Here is a 16,474-nt window from a genome sequence, read left to right as displayed (position 1 = left end):
ATCTTATTAAGAATGAAGAAGAACAATAAGGAATTTAGCACTGACCTGTTGCCCTCCATCCCCATCATAGAGTCTGGCCAGGAGGGGGACTGATTGGGCTGGCCCTGCTGGCTGAAGGGGCTCATACCCATACCCATGTCACCAGAGCCACCTAAACCACAATGACAATACATATTTAATTCATACGCATGCACACAGACTGTCTGGGCAGTCAGAAGCTACAGGTTACACCAATAGGATCTTTTAAGCATGTAATGGACAAGGATCATACAGCACATATAAGTCAAAATACAGTATGTAACATCATGTCAGATGCCTTAAAGGACCAGTGTGTAGGATTTAGCGGCATCTAGCATACTTATGAATATTATATTCCATTTCTGCCAAGTCTATTTCGCTAGATGCCACTAAAAATTCAAGACTGACTCGTGATGAATTCACCAAAGATGACAAAAAAAGCAATTTGGATCGGTGTGTACATTGTTTTCCTATATTTTTACATTTCTCCCAGCTTTTTGATACATATCCTCACATAGCTGTGCTAGTATTAATTAAAAGTCCAACTGGCGACTAGTTTGACAAACATACCCATATCCATGAGCTGTTGCTGCAGCATAGACCTGGTGCCCGGTACACTGTTGGAGCGGCTGACCATGGGTCCTGCCATCATGCCCTTGCCATTGTTGTACTCCATGCCTGGGCGCATCATGGAGGGGTGTCCTGCTGAACCCACTGGGCTGGCACTGGAGCGGGGCATGCCCCAGTCCCCTGAACCCCCCATAGGAGACCTCTGGGGAACCATCCCCCTATTCATTGGTCCTAGTAATAAATAAATATGAGATGTGCATATATCAGTATTGTACAGGTGTTAAAGGAGAGCAGTGTGGCCCAGTCTTGGTCGTCAACATTTAGCATCCTTAGATGTGTGTCTTTAAGTTTAAAGGTTATCAGATAACTAAATATAGTAAAAGACCTAAATTGAGGGACAAATACCCTAATAACAGTGAGGGGAGGGGGGCAGAGAAAGGTGAAGAAAATAAATGTTGGGTAACTTAAACACACACCCATGTTTCCCGGATAGCCATCTGGGCTGCCCATCATGTTCTCCTGCTTGATAAGCATGGGGCGTCTTCCTGCCCCTCCAGGCCCACCAGGAGGCTTTCCGTCCAAGGACATGGCCCTCTGGAAGGGCCCCCGAGGTCCCGGACCCATACCTGGACTCCCTGTACACAAAAAGTATAAATTCAATTCTTGTAAATTCAAATTCTTATCTGTCTTCCTTAAAAATAGTTAGAACAATGTTTGTTTTGCATGAGATTGTGGGTGGATGATATGCAAAAAAGTAATATTTTGACAACAGTAATATTTTTCAGTCTGTATAAACAGCATGTATTGTGTAATAACCTATTTCACAATAGTACCGTCACAGGTACCAACCACAGACAATAAACATTACTTTTGTAATGTATGTCAATTTACACTTGTTTATTTTACACTGTGCTACTGAACTCATCCACTCTGTTCATCCTCACCAGTGTGGTCTTATAAATCATCATTTATTCAGAGAGTGAGCATGTAAACTAAACTCACATTGTTTTGTAGAATTTATTACTGTTTTGATGTAGGAAACATACAGTCAAACAGTTTTTACTATCAAGCATAAAACTCCTCTTAAGAGAGGATTAGACTTGCCAAGCTATGGAGAGAAGATCATAAAATACTGAGGCTTCTTTTTGAAGGGTAAGATATGTTTTATATAAAGTATATCTTATATATGAAGACCAGGAATGAATCTGACGACCTGAAACAAAACTCAGACAGCTTATGATGATGCCAGATGTGGTTTCACTGGTATTTTATATTGATATCATCACATATGATGTCACAACACTTGCCTTGCATGTAACTGTCACTTCTTATAAGCTTTGGCTCTTGAACCACTTACCCTGCAGGCTGTCGTCAAGGCAACCCTGGGGTTTGTTTCCTGTGTCATTTGCCCCTCCACCTCCAGCCGGATCCGTGTAAAAGTCAGAGCTTGAACCCCTCAGATCTCCCAGGATAGACTCTAGGTTGTGCAACTGAACATGAAAATAACCGAAATTAGTCATCACGTAAATGTCTATGAAGATTCACATTTATCCAGATCATAATAAGTTAAGTCAGAGGCAAGACCGAACGGAAAGTTCAGTTGTCTTTGTCCAGATATATACTGTAATGGTATGCTTAAAGTCAGGAAATAACAATAGAATAACTGCAGTAATTCAATTATTTATAAAACAAAAAGCAATCTTACATCATCAGGTGGCTCTGACTTGATCTTGCTCTCAGGATGTTCAGGTGCAGGGGCAGGCCCAGATCCGGGGGCACTACGTGGAGGGCCGCCAGCGGCCCCTGGGGGTCCCTTCCCATCTAGCTCTTCGAGCTTGGGCTTGACATCCACTGGCTCTTTGGAATCATCCTTGTTGAGGAGGTAGTGGAGGAGGGCATGGGTCTTCTCCTTCTTGGGGCTATGCTGCTCTTGCTTCGGCTCTGTGATTGACCCAGGTCCACTCCCGGCCCCTGATCCTCCTGTTCCAACCTCAGCGCCCTCCTGGCCCCCCAGTGACACCTTTCCTGTAGCCTCAGCTGTGATCTTAGCTACCTCATCTGGGGTATTGCCATTTTGAAGAAGCTTGTGGAGGATCTTGTGCTTTTCTTGCAGCGAGCCTGTGTAGTGGGCTGATGATATTGATGTTGACACGCCCCCTGGCCCGCTCGCCTGGCCTGGATTGGCACTGGCTGAAGAGGAGGAGGAGACGCCAGTAGATGAGGGGCTAGTCATGCCTCCCGGTGGGTCCTTACTCTCTGAGCCTGCAGGAGTGCTGCTGCTGGTTGGCGGGGGTGGTATGGGGGGCCCTGTTGGCCCGCTGCCGCCGATTCCCAGCTCCTCAGTTGGTGAAGTCAGCAACTGTAGCAACTTCTTATGCCCCTTACCGTCTGGCACCCTCCGAGGGGGTTCAGTGCTCGCCACCCCCGCCTCATTGCTTCCCTCTCCAGACTCTTTAGTTGCTGTAGCTGCCTGGCTGTCTGGCCGGTCTCCAGAACTCTCAGCCTGAGGATGCTGATGATGGTGGTGATGGTGCATGGGGTGGTGATGGTCGCTGGACCCAGGCCCTAAGCCTCCCACTGGGCTTTTTGAGCCTTCTTGGCCTGGTTTGGCTGGCTGACTGGGCTGAGAGGAAGAGGAGGAGGAGTGGATGCTGGGAGAGCTGTCTGGTTTGTGAGCTGGCGACGGGGATGTTAGGGTGGAGGGGAGGGAGCTCCCTACTCCTTCACTGATGGCTTGTAGGGCATTTAGGGAGCTGCTGGAGTAGGTGGTAGTGCTCCCCCCGCCTCCTCCACCACTGCCAATGCCACTCATGGGAGAATGTATGCCTGGAACAGAAAAAAATCTCATAAAACCCAATCAAACAAAGAAGTCAATCAATTCATGGATGACACTGATGCCTAATTACTAAAAAATGATCGACATACCTCCAGGTGAGAACTGGTTGGCTCCCATCTTCGGGCTCCCTCGGTTACGGGGTGACATCAGGAGTCCTGGCTGGGGACCGCCCATACGGGGGCTTCCCGAAGGACTGTTCAAGCCACTTAGCCCAAACCCACCGCTGCTCTGAAACGGGGGCTGCTGTGGATGCTGCTGCATGCCTTGGCCCGGGTGATTCATGGGACCCATCTGATTCATATGCCCCACTTGATTCATCTGCCCCATCTGATTCATCTGCATCATGCGGTTGCCCATGCCTCCACTTCCTCCTCCACCGCTCCCTCCGTACATAGAGCTGCCTCCCATCGGACCCATGTGACCCATGTGGCCCTGCTCGTTCATGCCAAAGCCCCTGTTCATGCCGCCCATGCCCCCCATGCCCATCCCTCCACCGGTGTTCATGTTCATTTGGGCATTTGAGTTGGGGCCTCCCATGCCCTGTTGTCTCATAGTGTTAGGCATCATGTTGGCACCCTGAGCTGAGCGGTAACCGTTTGGTTCCCTGTGTGGAAGGAGAGGGAAAAAAAAAAAAACAAGTCTGAAAAACGCAAAAACCTTGAAAATGCTGAATCCCCCACAATAACCTCTCTCAGACTGTAGAAGCTTGAAATAAATGCAACTGAAATACCAGTTCCTACGTGGAGTCTTCTCACTGTTCACAGGATGTCAGTGTATAAAAGCTACTTCAGCTGCTACTTCAGCTATTCGTGTGGCATGAATGCCTTGGCTGCCTCGCATAGATACGCTGGAAGTGCTTTTTTTAGTCAATACAGTAAATGACACATCCTTTGCTGTGTTTGAAAGGAGTGTGTGTATTTTCAGTTTCTGACCTCTGAAGTAGGTGAGTGGAGATGAAGCCTTGCGGCTCGTTGCTCATAGGATGACGGTACAGTTTGCTCTTGGTCTGGGCTGTGACTGGGGTGCCGTCGGACAGAGAGAAGCGGTACAGGGGCGTCTCAGCATGACCCTGCAGAAAGGCTGCGCAGACAGATAAAACGACGGATTAACACAATTAAACACTTATCTGATAAAGGAGGTCATCAATCACTGCTTTTCTGTTGGAGCCAAATCAGTGATTACAATGAGGATCAATGTAGTGCTCAAGCATTTGTATTCATGAGATCAATATTTAAATACTAATGCATGAGGTGTGTAAATGTGTTTATGCATTTAACCAGTGAGTTTAACCAGTTTTTCTTTCCGATGGGAGGCCTCACCAAGCTAAGTAGTACCAACAAATTAAAAACAAATAATCTGAGTCAGACAATATTCCCTCATAACTATAATAGGAACACAACATCGTAAAAGAGAAGGCTGAATACACAAATGAGTAAACAGTTAATTAAATACAGTCACATCCTAATGATTTTGCAGCTCTTAAATTGTGGATATAAGAGCGCTAAACAAGTACTTCTGTGGCTGATTCCAGGTGTGTGTGTGTTTGTGTGTGACCAACCCTCATGGTAGTGGCGTTTGTGCGACCAGGGTTGCCCGTCACTATGCTGAAGGAACATCTGAATGCAACGCCTCAACAAATCCTCCCAGCCCGGACGCATCGACGCTCTCAGAGAGTTCTGGTCGATCTGGATCAGTTTACCTGCCGGGGAGGACAGAAGGACGACGAGTTGGAGGGGGAAGGAAACAAGGAGAAGAAAAAGGGATGAGTCAAACCTATTCATGGTTGAAGAATGAATGTCATGAATTGTTTCAGCATCTGTTTGTTTAGAGAGAGATTTCAGGGTATGCAGCTCCTCACCTGAGAGCTCATGCCGGGTATTGAAACTCTCTGTTCTCTCCATGGCTGTCACTCGACGGGCCACACAGATCATACATGACTGAAGGTCTGCAGGTGAGAGAGGAGAGGTGTCAGTAATGTTTCATAGTCATTGTATTGTACTTAAGGATCACTGATTGTGGGTTTTATAGATCTTTACTGAAAAATGCCTGGAGCAGAGTCGTTTAAGCCAACTTTACATTGTACACATGTAAAGGTTTGCACTCTTGAACCCAGGCCTTGTCCTCTGACCATAAAGTTACCTTTTTGTCACGATTTGTCACCTTTTGAACATGTAGTGAATTGAATTTTGCATTTGAAGAGCCTCTTGTAGTTTTTTGTGCATTTTTTCCTTTGATATTAAACCCACGCATGAAAAATTCCCATCTTGCTGAAGGAAACAACTAAAAAATGCTTCGGGTGAGGCAAAAAAATGGGGGGAAATTCAAATGAGATGCTAAACAAACAGAACATTGTTACTACAAAGTGGTTGCTTTGCAAAATAGTAAATTGAAGATGGGATTTTCAAACAAATTTTTGTATTTTAAACCCAATTTTTTTTACCTGTTTTTACCTTATTGAAAAATCCAGAATCTATGAATATGCAAATATCTTTCATTCCAAAGTTTAACTAATGGACACCAGATGTCTCCTACTTCACTGAAAAGCCCCTTCTCAGGGTACAGTATGTACACTGGAGGTTTTCCACTTTCCATATTGGACAAGAATTGGTTCCAAACTAGTTGTGATGTCATAAAACCAGGCTCAAAGGTACACATCTTAAACTCAGATTTAAGATCAGCAAAGAGAAAATTTCACCGTTTCAGCAATATGAAAACAGCCCTTAAACTCTGCACGTACAATATTCTGCACAGTGCAGCTCAAACAGCCAAGTGAAGTAAGAAAAACACATTTTTTAGTGCAGGGGGACTTTAAATATTGCCAATAAACACAGATAAATGTATTTTTTCAACACAGTAACATCGTAACATGGCTTCTTATACTATACTAAAAGTGTGTGATTTTAAGACGATGCCAGCGTACCTTCCCCCTCCTCGATCATGGCCTTGGGCTGGGTAAGAGCGAAACATTGCATGGTCTCGTAGCGTGGCCCTCCTGGCCCCTCCTCCATGGGGCCGTGGGCGTGGCCAAACTTGACCAGCATCCGGCAAGTGAAGGTGTGACTCTTCTGTCGGGCTGCCTCGCTTCCCCACGACACTCCATTTACTGAAGGGGAAACAAACATAAACAAACACATCAGGACGTGTGCTGACAGAAATTTACGCTTGGGAGTAAAAAGGAATGAGCATGTAACTCCTGGGACTGAAAACCACATACAGCTATGAAGGGACTGCCTGTAATCAAATATCACAAACAGCTCACACTCTATCCTGCCACAGATACACATACACACACACACACACACACACACAAACAAAACAAACAAACCACACTGCAAACATGTATTTTCCCTCTTTAATTGAGAAGCAGAAGCCTCTCCTGCTGTTCGGATCCCTGGCTAAATGGACCATAGGATTAATGTAGCCAAGGTGTCGATTTCCAATATCTCTCCCTCTCAGTCTGCTTTGCAGCAGGCAGAGGCCAGGGACACTCAGCCATCTATCCTCATTTAGGCCCTGACTCCTCATCACGGCTCACACACACACACACACACATTTAGACGGGGTCACCTTCACAGGGGGGAGAGGGAGGAAAAGAGAGAAAAGGGAGGCAAACTTCAGAGAGACATCCAACTGTCCTCCAAGGTCTGTGTGAAGCCTTGACGGGGCCTTGAGTTGGCCGGAGGTTTCTGTCTGGCAGGTGCAGGGAGGATACAAGAGAGGACTTAGGAGACCGAGACATGTCAGGGAGGGGAGGGGAAGGGAGGTCGGGGTAGGATGGTAGTGGTGGGGAGGGGCTAACTGATAGTGAGAGGTGATTTAACAAGGCCTTGGGTTTCTCTCCTCCACAGAGAAAACACAGCACAGTCACTGGGGCAGACAACTCCCTTCAGACACAATTATCCAACAGCGAGGCAAGACAGAGGGGTCAAAAAAACACACTGGCCGACAACAAAAGCTCACTCCACGTTTTGTGCACGAGTGTGTGTCTGTTTTTGTTACTATATGTGTGTGTCTTGGGTGTTTTTGTGTGTGTGTATTTAACTGTAGCTGGCGTGGTCAGCGGTCATCCCACAGGAATGTGCAGCGAGAGCGTATTTCATTCATGGGTCCAAAAGATAATGAAGGGGCAGAGCAGCAGAGCGAGACACAATGAGGGGTGGGAGCGCCGAAAGAAGCAGGTTGAGAAACAGACAACCACAATATTCATCTTAGTAGGCAGCCATATTAAGTATGAATGAGGCTGAGAAGGAGTGAGCTGAGAGAGGCACAGGGGACGCTCAGAGGAAAAGTAGATAAAGATGAGTCTTAAAAGATGAAGAGAGTGAATGAAGAAAGGAGCGTGCAGGGGAAGAGGAGGAATAAGTGAGAGAACGTGTCAATGACATGTCGGAGCCGCTGCTGCTTTAGGAACATTACTGCGGAGTTAATCGAGTAGCAGGTTCAGTTGAGCACACATATCCATAATTAATCAGCTTTATAAATAGTGCTCTGTGCACATACTCGTGAGCTTAGACACACACATGCAGCATCTTCAAAAAAAAAAAACAAAAAAAAAAAACGCAATCCCATGACTGACATCGCTTACTTGTAAATATACACAATGAGACATACACATACTGTACGCGTGCACATGCAAACATGCAGTGAATTAAGTAGAGGAAAGTGTGGAGGTGCATTATTCAGCAGTAAGTAGTTTCCAGATGGCTGCCATGGGATCTGAATAGAGCTCAGGCCTGTTTTACACTGTCTGGACCACTGAGTGTGACTGACAGCTGCGCTACGCTCTGCCTGCTTAGCACCGAGTGGGTGGGTGCTTCTGTGCACATGTGTGTTTTGTCAGGTGTGTGTGTATGTGTGTGTGTGTGTGTGTGTGTGTGTGTGTCTTTCTAAAAAAGCTCTCATTCACATGAACAAGCTTCCCAGGAGCTCCTCATTATAACGAGAGAAGGAGCTACGAACGGAGGAGCATGAATAAATAAGTGAGTGAGTTTACGCTGACGTGCGCGCACAGTTGTTGTAACCTCTCAAAGTTTGTTTTATACCTCGGCCCTATGGAAGATGTCAAGCAGGGTTTACTTCTGAGCCGACGTGCAGCTCCGAGTGTGTCTGTGTGTGTAAGCGTGGGTGTGTTTCTCACTGTTGGTCTTTGGCAGGTTCTTGTGGAACTCCTCCCTGTCGTCCTCATGGAGAATGTTGTACACGCTGGTGTTGATGAGCTCCTCCTGTTTGTACTGCAGGTACTGCGTCACGTTGTCCGACACGAACACGATGCTGCCTTCGCGGTTCACCACAAACAGGAAGCCGTCCAGAGCCTGGCAGCACAGCGACAGGAAGTCACCATCAGCCAATTGGCCAATCAAACCTTGACTAAACATCATCTGTCTGACAAGGGTGGAGCACTGGACTCACCTGCAGCAGGAGCGGCCCCAGATGGTCCTTGTCGATGACCCCCTGACCTGTTGAGGACACGTCTGATTTCTGAACGTCGTCATCGCTGGACGAAGCTTTTCCTGTAGGAGCGGAAAGGGAGGGAAAAGAGAGGAAATGCGTTACAAAAACATGAAAACACAGCCACTTCAAGCCCAGCTGCCTACAAAGAAGCAAAAAACAGCAAAGGAGAAAGACAAGGTGAGAGCGAAGATACCTGAAACCAGAGGAAACTGCCCGTCATTCACTACTCTAGCTGCACCAGCAGGGGGCAGCGTTTCTCAATCTTTACTTTTAAAAAAAATTTTTTTTGATTCAAAACTACAGGTGAGGAGGGAGACGGACGGAGGCAGGCTTCTCTGAGGAGCCCGTCAGGAGGAGTAGAGGGCTGGGTGCATGTGGAGCAGGTAGCAGCCGTCCTCATGCTTTATATTCAGTGTCAGACTCTGAGGGACTGTCTGGTAGGCTGGGGCTGAGAGAGAGAGAGAGAGAGAGAGAGAGAGAGAGAGAGAGAGAGAGAGAGAGAGAGAGAGAGAGAGAGGGAGAGAGCGCGGGAGAGAGCTAGAGAGGCTCTGGAAGCAGTAATGGTGCAGGGGCAGGAGCTGAGGCACCTGAATTAATGGAGGGGCTGAGAGAGGAAAAGGAAGACAGAGAGATAGATACAGAGAGAGAGAGAGAGAGAAAGAGAGAGGGAGGACCGGGGTGAGACAGACGGCTGTGGACGGAGATGATGCTGGGAAAAAGCGTCTGGTGTTTGGATTGTTGTTTTAATGCAGGGCTTGGTCTGAGAAAGAGGTGGGGGCTGCTCAGCTACAGGAATCATTCTATCTGATTAGCTCCCAAGGGGCACAGATAGACACAAAGAAAAAAAAAAAGCCATTGCTGCCTACAGCCAGGCACTGTGAAGTTAGGCAGAGAAGGACTGAAAGAAAGAGGGAGAGGAGGGGATAGAGAATGAGACATAAACAGAGTGTGAGAGAGGCTGCACTCCATCAGTTCACTCAATATCTTAAGATGCTGGGAGCAAACCTGAAGATGCTGCAACTCATTGTGCTGCAATACAGACATTAGGTGGGGGGAAGCAGGGAGACAGAGGAGGAAGACGCAAAAGCAGAGTACATTAAATCCAACTGAGATGAAAAAGAAAACTGATTGATGTAAATAAAAAAAAAAAGAGCAAAATGAATATGAGCAGAAAGAACAACAGGAGAAGAGGAACAGGTAGAAAGCGAGAGACGAGTCTAAACGCCTGTGTCATTTCTGTCTTCACTTCCTGTAACTATGGCAACCTGTCAGCAGCCAGTCAGGGCCAGCTGTAGCCTCTTCCCCTTCCTGTCGAGGTGGCAGACACTGACTGAGCCGAGCAGAAACACAAGAACAAAATTCCCCACCGGCTCTCCCCCTGATCTCAAGAAATTCATCTTGAATGGGAAAAAACTGAAGCTGACACAGATCTGGATCTAAGAGTTAAAAAAATGTCCATTCTGCACTGACGGTGCATCTGCAAAGCGAGCGTCTGAGCCTGAGGCTTTTTGAATTGTTTGCTATAGAAATGACCGCTGCATAATGGAGACAGAACTATAACAACAGCAGCTGTAACAGAACTAATAATTTGGCAGTTCAGCAGAATGGATGGGCATGTGATTACCTGCAAACGTCCAATTAAACAGCCCCTGGCGAGGCCAGCACACAGCTGTGCATGCCACACACACACACACACGCATGCATGCATGCACACCCGCGAATGACAGGTTCACAAAGCACTGCCAATGTTTCCTCCCAAACATAAACAGTTGAGGCTGTGAAATTTGTGGGAGATGAATGACTGATTCGTCCTTGCACCTGGGCTCCGAGGAGGCACGGGTGTGTGTGTGTGTGTGTGGGTGTGTGTGTGAGGGCTGGGCTCTGAATGGTGCTAACCCCCAGCTGTCTCTTCCCGCTCAGTCTCTCCCCAACACCTTTTCTAACGTTTCCTCCGCAGCCTCCAGTAGCCTTCAGGATCTCAGACAAGTGTGTCCACTCACCCTGCTCTTTGATCTGGCGAATCTGGCGCACCGTCTCTTTGAGGATGGCACATTTGTCTGGTTTGACATTGAAACTGTCGATGTCGCTGAGGTTGGCTGAGATCAGTTCCGCCAGCTCCTCGATGTATTTGCTCTCCTGCTCCCGCCGTTTCCTCTCACACCTGCAGGGGGCAATGTGCAGAGATTAAAGTTGAGCTACAGCAATGCTAACTCCGCTTTATATACTTGAAAAAAATGCATGAGTGGCTGCAAGGTGGATATAGTTTGTTTGAAAAAGCGGGGAAACTGATTGCTTTTTAGGCACAATGTCTTCTATGAGTTTGTCCAGCAAATAATAGTAGAGAAGGTAGTGGTTTTGTTGTGGTTGAAGCACATTGACACCTTAGAGTCAGTGCTAATAGTGGAAACTGGGCACAGGAAACAACAAGCCTCATGACAAGTTGAGGTTTTACAGGACACATTGACTTTCAGGAAGTTCCTGCATCTACTGCACCAAAGCAATGTCTGTTTTATATTTTGGTATTTGTACAAATTAAATAAACAAGATATAATGTGTTAATTAGTGAGCTTTGGAGGGGCTGGTACGAGGATTTCATTACTTTCGGACAGAGCCAGGCTAACTGTTTACCCATTTCCTCTTGTTTCCAGTCTTTATGCTAAGCTAAGCTAATCACCATATATATCGAACAAAAATGAGAAATCATATAAATTTATTTCCCAAAATGTCCGATTATTTCTTTAATTTAAATATTGTCTGTACTATTTTGTAGAATATGGCCTTTTCACGTTGTGTGTTTTGTATTTATTGGGGAGGCCTCTCTTAAAAAAAGGTTTTGAGGTTAAAAATAATAAAAAAGAAAGAAAGAAAAGAAAAGCCATCTGTTTTTTAAATCATAAAGTTCTTGAAAGGGCTTTTACCAAAACTAACTAACTGCATATACCAATGGAGGGACCACATGGCCCGGTCTAGAGAAACCACTGACCCAGTAGCCCACTTTCCTTCATTTCCCCTCTCTTCTGCTGATCAGACAGACAGACAGACACACACGCATACACGCACTCACCCGAGACCAGGCGTGTCGCAAGTGGAGAGTTTGCGTTTTCGGTTTTCTGAGCTCAGAGGCTCCATGGAGTTCTCCCCCAATCCACTCATCGTGTACACATATCAGCACCTGAAAAGAAGAAACACAAACACACAGGTGAAAATAAGGCTTTAACACAAGCAGAGATTAATTATTTGGTCTCCATTAGCCTTTTAGCTCTTACTATATAGTTAATTGTGAAGACACGGGAATCGTCCTTTTGAACTCAGCAAAAATAACAAACACAGAGGCAAAGTGGATACAGTGCAAAACAGTACGCAGTAGGGTAAAATATGCTTATATCATGCAAATCATATTCTCCTGGCAGAGACTGACGAACATAAACATGTCTCGTCGGCCTCCTCCTCCTCCTCCTTCTTGGAGAAAATGAGAGTAAGCATGTGAGGTTGTGTTTGTTTGTGTGTGTGTGTGTGTGTGTGTGTGTGTGTGTGGCCCTGTGCATGTATGAGTTCATCAGCTCATATGGTGCATCCACACATACACACTCACTCACACACATACACACACACACACACACACACAGGATTAGCAGTGTCTCTGATGATAAGCCACGCTGCACAACTAACCCCGTTAGACAGCCGTCTGTCTCCCATAATGCATCACATTTCGTCTCCAGGAAGTGAGCTGATAAAGGTTGTGGGGAAGAGAGGCAGATGGGAAGAAAGGAGGCGAGGAGGAGGAGGAAGAGAAGGGAAAGAGGAAAGGAGCAGAAGAAATAAGAGCGGGAGGGAGAAGCCGGTGCTGTGAAGTGAGCTCTGATTGGTCACTTTCTTTGCCACAGTGACAGCGGCTGACACTGGGGAAAGGTAGGAGGGAGGGAGGATGGATAGAGGGAGGGAGGGAGGAGAGGAAAGTAAATGAAGGGGGGGGAGAAAGAGAGGGAGAGAGAGAGAGAGAGAGAGAGAGAGAGCACAAATATAGTGGGAGACAGAGAAAATGCAGAGGAAGAAAAAATACAGCGGGGGGGTGGGGGGGAGGGAATCAGAGCGAAGAGGCGGGGGCAGTGGGAGGGAGCAAGCAGAAAGAGAAAGAGAGATAACGGCATGTCAAAGAAAGACAGGAGGGAAGGGGAACAGGTGAGAGGGAAGAGGAAGAGGAGGAGGAGATGTAACATTCAGACTGTCTGGTTTGTGTTTTGAATGCATGTGCGGCACACAGAGTGGGCTGAAAGCCTCCAGTACCCCTCTTAACCTTCACAGCCGGAGCAGTTTTTTCATTCCATTGATTACATGGTTATCCTCTGACCAGAGCACTGCCTCTCCTGCATAGCAAATCAGGCCAACGGCAGGGGAGAGATGCCTGTTATTTAATCATTATGCACCATCATCTCAGGCTCCTTCTTGTGGGATCACAGCAATCCACCAAAACGTCTGATTGCATTCTCTTTTTTTTTTTTTTTTTTTTTTGGTTCTTGGATAGAGAACGTTCTAATCTTTAGTCGTGCACTCTTAGCTTGCAACATGATCATATTCGGCTGAAACAAGCAGTGAAGACATCTTCTTCATGAGACAGAATCAATATGAGGGCTGCTTTCATGCTCGTCTTGAAGACCAGGAGAAACACAAGTGTATTCCCTTGCAAGACAACAACAGGGAATACTCATGAATCTTCCTCTAAAAGCAAGAGATGCTCTGAAGACACGCCGATCCTCTTGCTCAATCCCTCCTGCTTTGAGTTTCTTTCAAATTTCTCTTTTAATCTCTCCCCTGAGTACCTCCCATCTGACTGTCTGTCTTTCTGTCTCATTGCCTTTGTCTACCTGCTTGCCTACCTGCATCTCTTTTCGCCTATCCTCCTGTCTGCCTCCTTGTGTGCCTGTCTGCTGCTCATCGTTAGACAAAAACCCCGCTTGCTGTTGTCTGATGAAACCTACCACAAGGGAGACGAGGAGGCAAAAAGCAGAGAGGAGGAGGTACAAAGTCGGAGAGTTCAGAACTCAATGAGCCAAAGTGTTTGAGTGAAACTCCGTCTTTGCTTCTACGCCGATCAAGCCCGCCCGCCCGCCTGCCTGACAGCCTATTGATGGAGTTCTCAAAGGGGGAGTTGCTCTAATTGCGGAGTGAATGAGGCGGCCCCAGAGAATGGTTGATTAGGAGGCCCCAGGGAAATGGGTCACCTCCAGCCTGGCGCGGGCCGCCCGCTTTTCCAGTGCAGGGAGAAAGTCAATTACACGCCACAGGCAGTGGGGCCTGGTGGCAGAGAGGCAGCGGGGCTGCGTTGGGTACAATACAGCAGCAGGGGGCAGTGGGAATGAGACGCGTAAAGAGGGAAATGGGAGAGGGTGATGGCAGCATGGAGGGCAGCAAGAGGGAGAGGAGAGATGGGCATGAAGATGGTAATTTAGAGGAGAGAGAGTGAGATACAGGAGATGTGAGGGTAGAGCAAAAAGTACAAAGTTACTGCACCTGAGGTAATGCACATTTTGATTTAGAGCATGAATAACAGTTGAATAGAAACTCTGGAAATGATAAAAGCTTGGACTGAGGTGGAAAAAAATGGTATACTGATGTTGAAAAGAAATTTGAAATTAATTTTGGTCAGCTTTCAATAACAGATACAATTAGACAAAAAAAGAAAGGAACAATAAAAAGGCAGTTACTCAAATCTCAGAGTTGGAAATAACACATAACTGCAGTCTGAGTAAGGTGTAGGCGGAAGCTACAACTTATTGTGTCAAATGTTTTTAGAATACAAATCATATTTGACATCAAGAGGTAACATTGAGCTACAAATTTACAATATCCTGCAGCCTATCATACTAATGCCAACATTTCTGATCATACATTTCTAGATATGTTCAGTAAATTATCTTTGTAACATTTTTAAACAATTACTTGTTTTTCTTACTTATTTTTTAATAAACTTCTACATGTTTTTCAGTTTTCCACTACAACTCTTCAATCAATTTAATTCACCCAAACACATAAATTCCTCTCAAATCATATCTTCTTTCATTTTAAAACGACGTCTGGGTACTGACTAGCAGGTTATAATTTTTTAGCTCTATACATATAAAACTGTTATGTCATCAAATGGAAAAAAAATGGTAATACAGATAGATTCGGAGAAACAATCAAAACAATGAGCTGAAAGAAGCTGAAAAGCTCCTTACAGCTGAGGGGAACTGAGAGTTGTGTGATTATTGTCTGTGGGTTTGTCACTATGAGCAACCCCTTTCACATACAAGTAGTCATGTGATCCATTGTTAAAATATTGATTATTGCCTCATTTCACCTTTAAAGGCAGCTTTAAGGGAGCGTGTATGAAGTGTACCTAGCATGATTAACAGAGCTCAATGACAACTGAGATGTAAAAAATAGAGAATCAGTCATGACACCACAGCTAAGTGTTAGACAGAAACAAATGTGTTCCCCAAGCCATATGTTCTCTGCACTTGCTTCTGATCGGCTGCATGTTCATTTAAGTCTATAGACTAAATCGTTTTGGTTGAAGATGGCTCGAAGGCATTAATCAGAGCCAGAGGCAATAGTGGGAAGCAGTTAATCAGAGTAGTTACGAGGCAGCAGCTGCTTGGCTTCTTGTGGCTTGGCCAGAGGAACAAACAGGAACAGGACTAAAAGTTTAGCATCCAGCCGACTACTCTACTCCTGACACGTACAGGTGAGTGCAGCCATGCAGGTAAGCAGCTCTGAACTTTCACACTAAGCAGGGTAAAAGTTTGACCTGGTGCTCAACCCTGATCTTGACCCGAGTCATCTGAAGGGGTCGCCGGCTTCACGCTGACAGCTGACCCACGTATTTTCCGGGTCGTTAGACGGGTGTGAAAGGGGGGATCACTCGGGTCAACACCGCTGTGGCGTCACCTGGGGGTCTGCTACAGGACAGCAGCCTGCCAGTGACCCTGGAGCCTGCAGCCCAGTGGGAGCACTGCTCACCAGGATCCACAGATTTTATGGCTTCATGGTCAAACCAGAGTAAACAGTTCAACTCGTGAGCTAGAAAACATGCAGTCCAATCCAAGTAAAGTTCACAAGCTACAGGACAGTCAGGAGACGGAGAGTTGACTAGTAAGAGACCTGACTCTGAAACGTTAGCGGTCAAACTATTCCCTAAACACTTTGTTACATGATAAGATATCTCAAAAACTAAAGGCTAGACTTCAATGAAATGTGCTGTAGATGTTCATGGTGCACAAAGGATGAAACCAAATCTCTCTTGTTGACCTCTTGACCTTTCTGCAAGCCAAGCTGAAGTAAAGTTCTCCTCTTAGATAGAAGAAATATCAGTATGTACATCTAGAGCTCCTTTTTTAGACATGGATTATGTGACATTGCTGTCATCATTTATCTGATGCAGGTGTCTTTTACATAAATGTTCCTTACGGCTTCATTCAGACATGACTGGACATTATGAAAATAAAATTAGATAATAAGTAAGTGATACATTTATGACAGTGAGCATTTCTTTCTTACTCTGATGGCATTCAATTCAAACTTCTGTTGGAAGTTTTATGGAAATGTTACTATGAGTAAGTT

General features: G+C 45.9%; 1 protein-coding gene across 3 annotated transcripts in view; it reads right to left on the bottom strand.

Moving 5' to 3' along the window:
• The window catches only part of LOC122982747 (nuclear receptor coactivator 3-like), a 69,396-nt gene that overhangs the window by 6,300 nt on the left and 46,622 nt on the right, over window positions 1-16,474 (bottom strand). For 2 of the 3 annotated variants that reach the window (XM_044352292.1, XM_044352293.1), the window contains 14 exons: window positions 11,940-12,047; window positions 10,876-11,036; window positions 8,834-8,934; window positions 8,562-8,736; window positions 6,345-6,527; window positions 5,283-5,369; window positions 4,983-5,123; window positions 4,357-4,504; window positions 3,514-4,028; window positions 2,294-3,414; window positions 1,946-2,078; window positions 1,065-1,223; window positions 589-819; window positions 46-151 (listed from right to left, as the gene is read on the bottom strand). In XM_044352292.1, the coding sequence (XP_044208227.1) occupies window positions 46-151; window positions 589-819; window positions 1,065-1,223; window positions 1,946-2,078; window positions 2,294-3,414; window positions 3,514-4,028; window positions 4,357-4,504; window positions 4,983-5,123; window positions 5,283-5,369; window positions 6,345-6,527; window positions 8,562-8,736; window positions 8,834-8,934; window positions 10,876-11,036; window positions 11,940-12,028 (3,350 nt within the window). In that variant the 5' untranslated portion in view covers window positions 12,029-12,047. Of the gene's footprint in view, window positions 1-45; window positions 152-588; window positions 820-1,064; window positions 1,224-1,945; window positions 2,079-2,293; window positions 3,415-3,513; window positions 4,029-4,356; window positions 4,505-4,982; window positions 5,124-5,282; window positions 5,370-6,344; window positions 6,528-8,561; window positions 8,737-8,833; window positions 8,935-10,875; window positions 11,037-11,939; window positions 12,048-13,749; window positions 13,975-16,474 lie in introns of those variants that run through there. The other variant, XM_044352294.1, reaches the window with a different exon arrangement.

The sequence above is a fragment of the Thunnus albacares genome, chromosome 5 (genome assembly GCF_914725855.1).
Source record: "Thunnus albacares chromosome 5, fThuAlb1.1, whole genome shotgun sequence".
NCBI classification, from domain to species: domain Eukaryota; kingdom Metazoa; phylum Chordata; class Actinopteri; order Scombriformes; family Scombridae; genus Thunnus; species Thunnus albacares.
The sequence above is the reverse complement of the archived record's forward strand: the minus strand, read 5'-3'. Positions and strand labels throughout refer to the sequence as shown.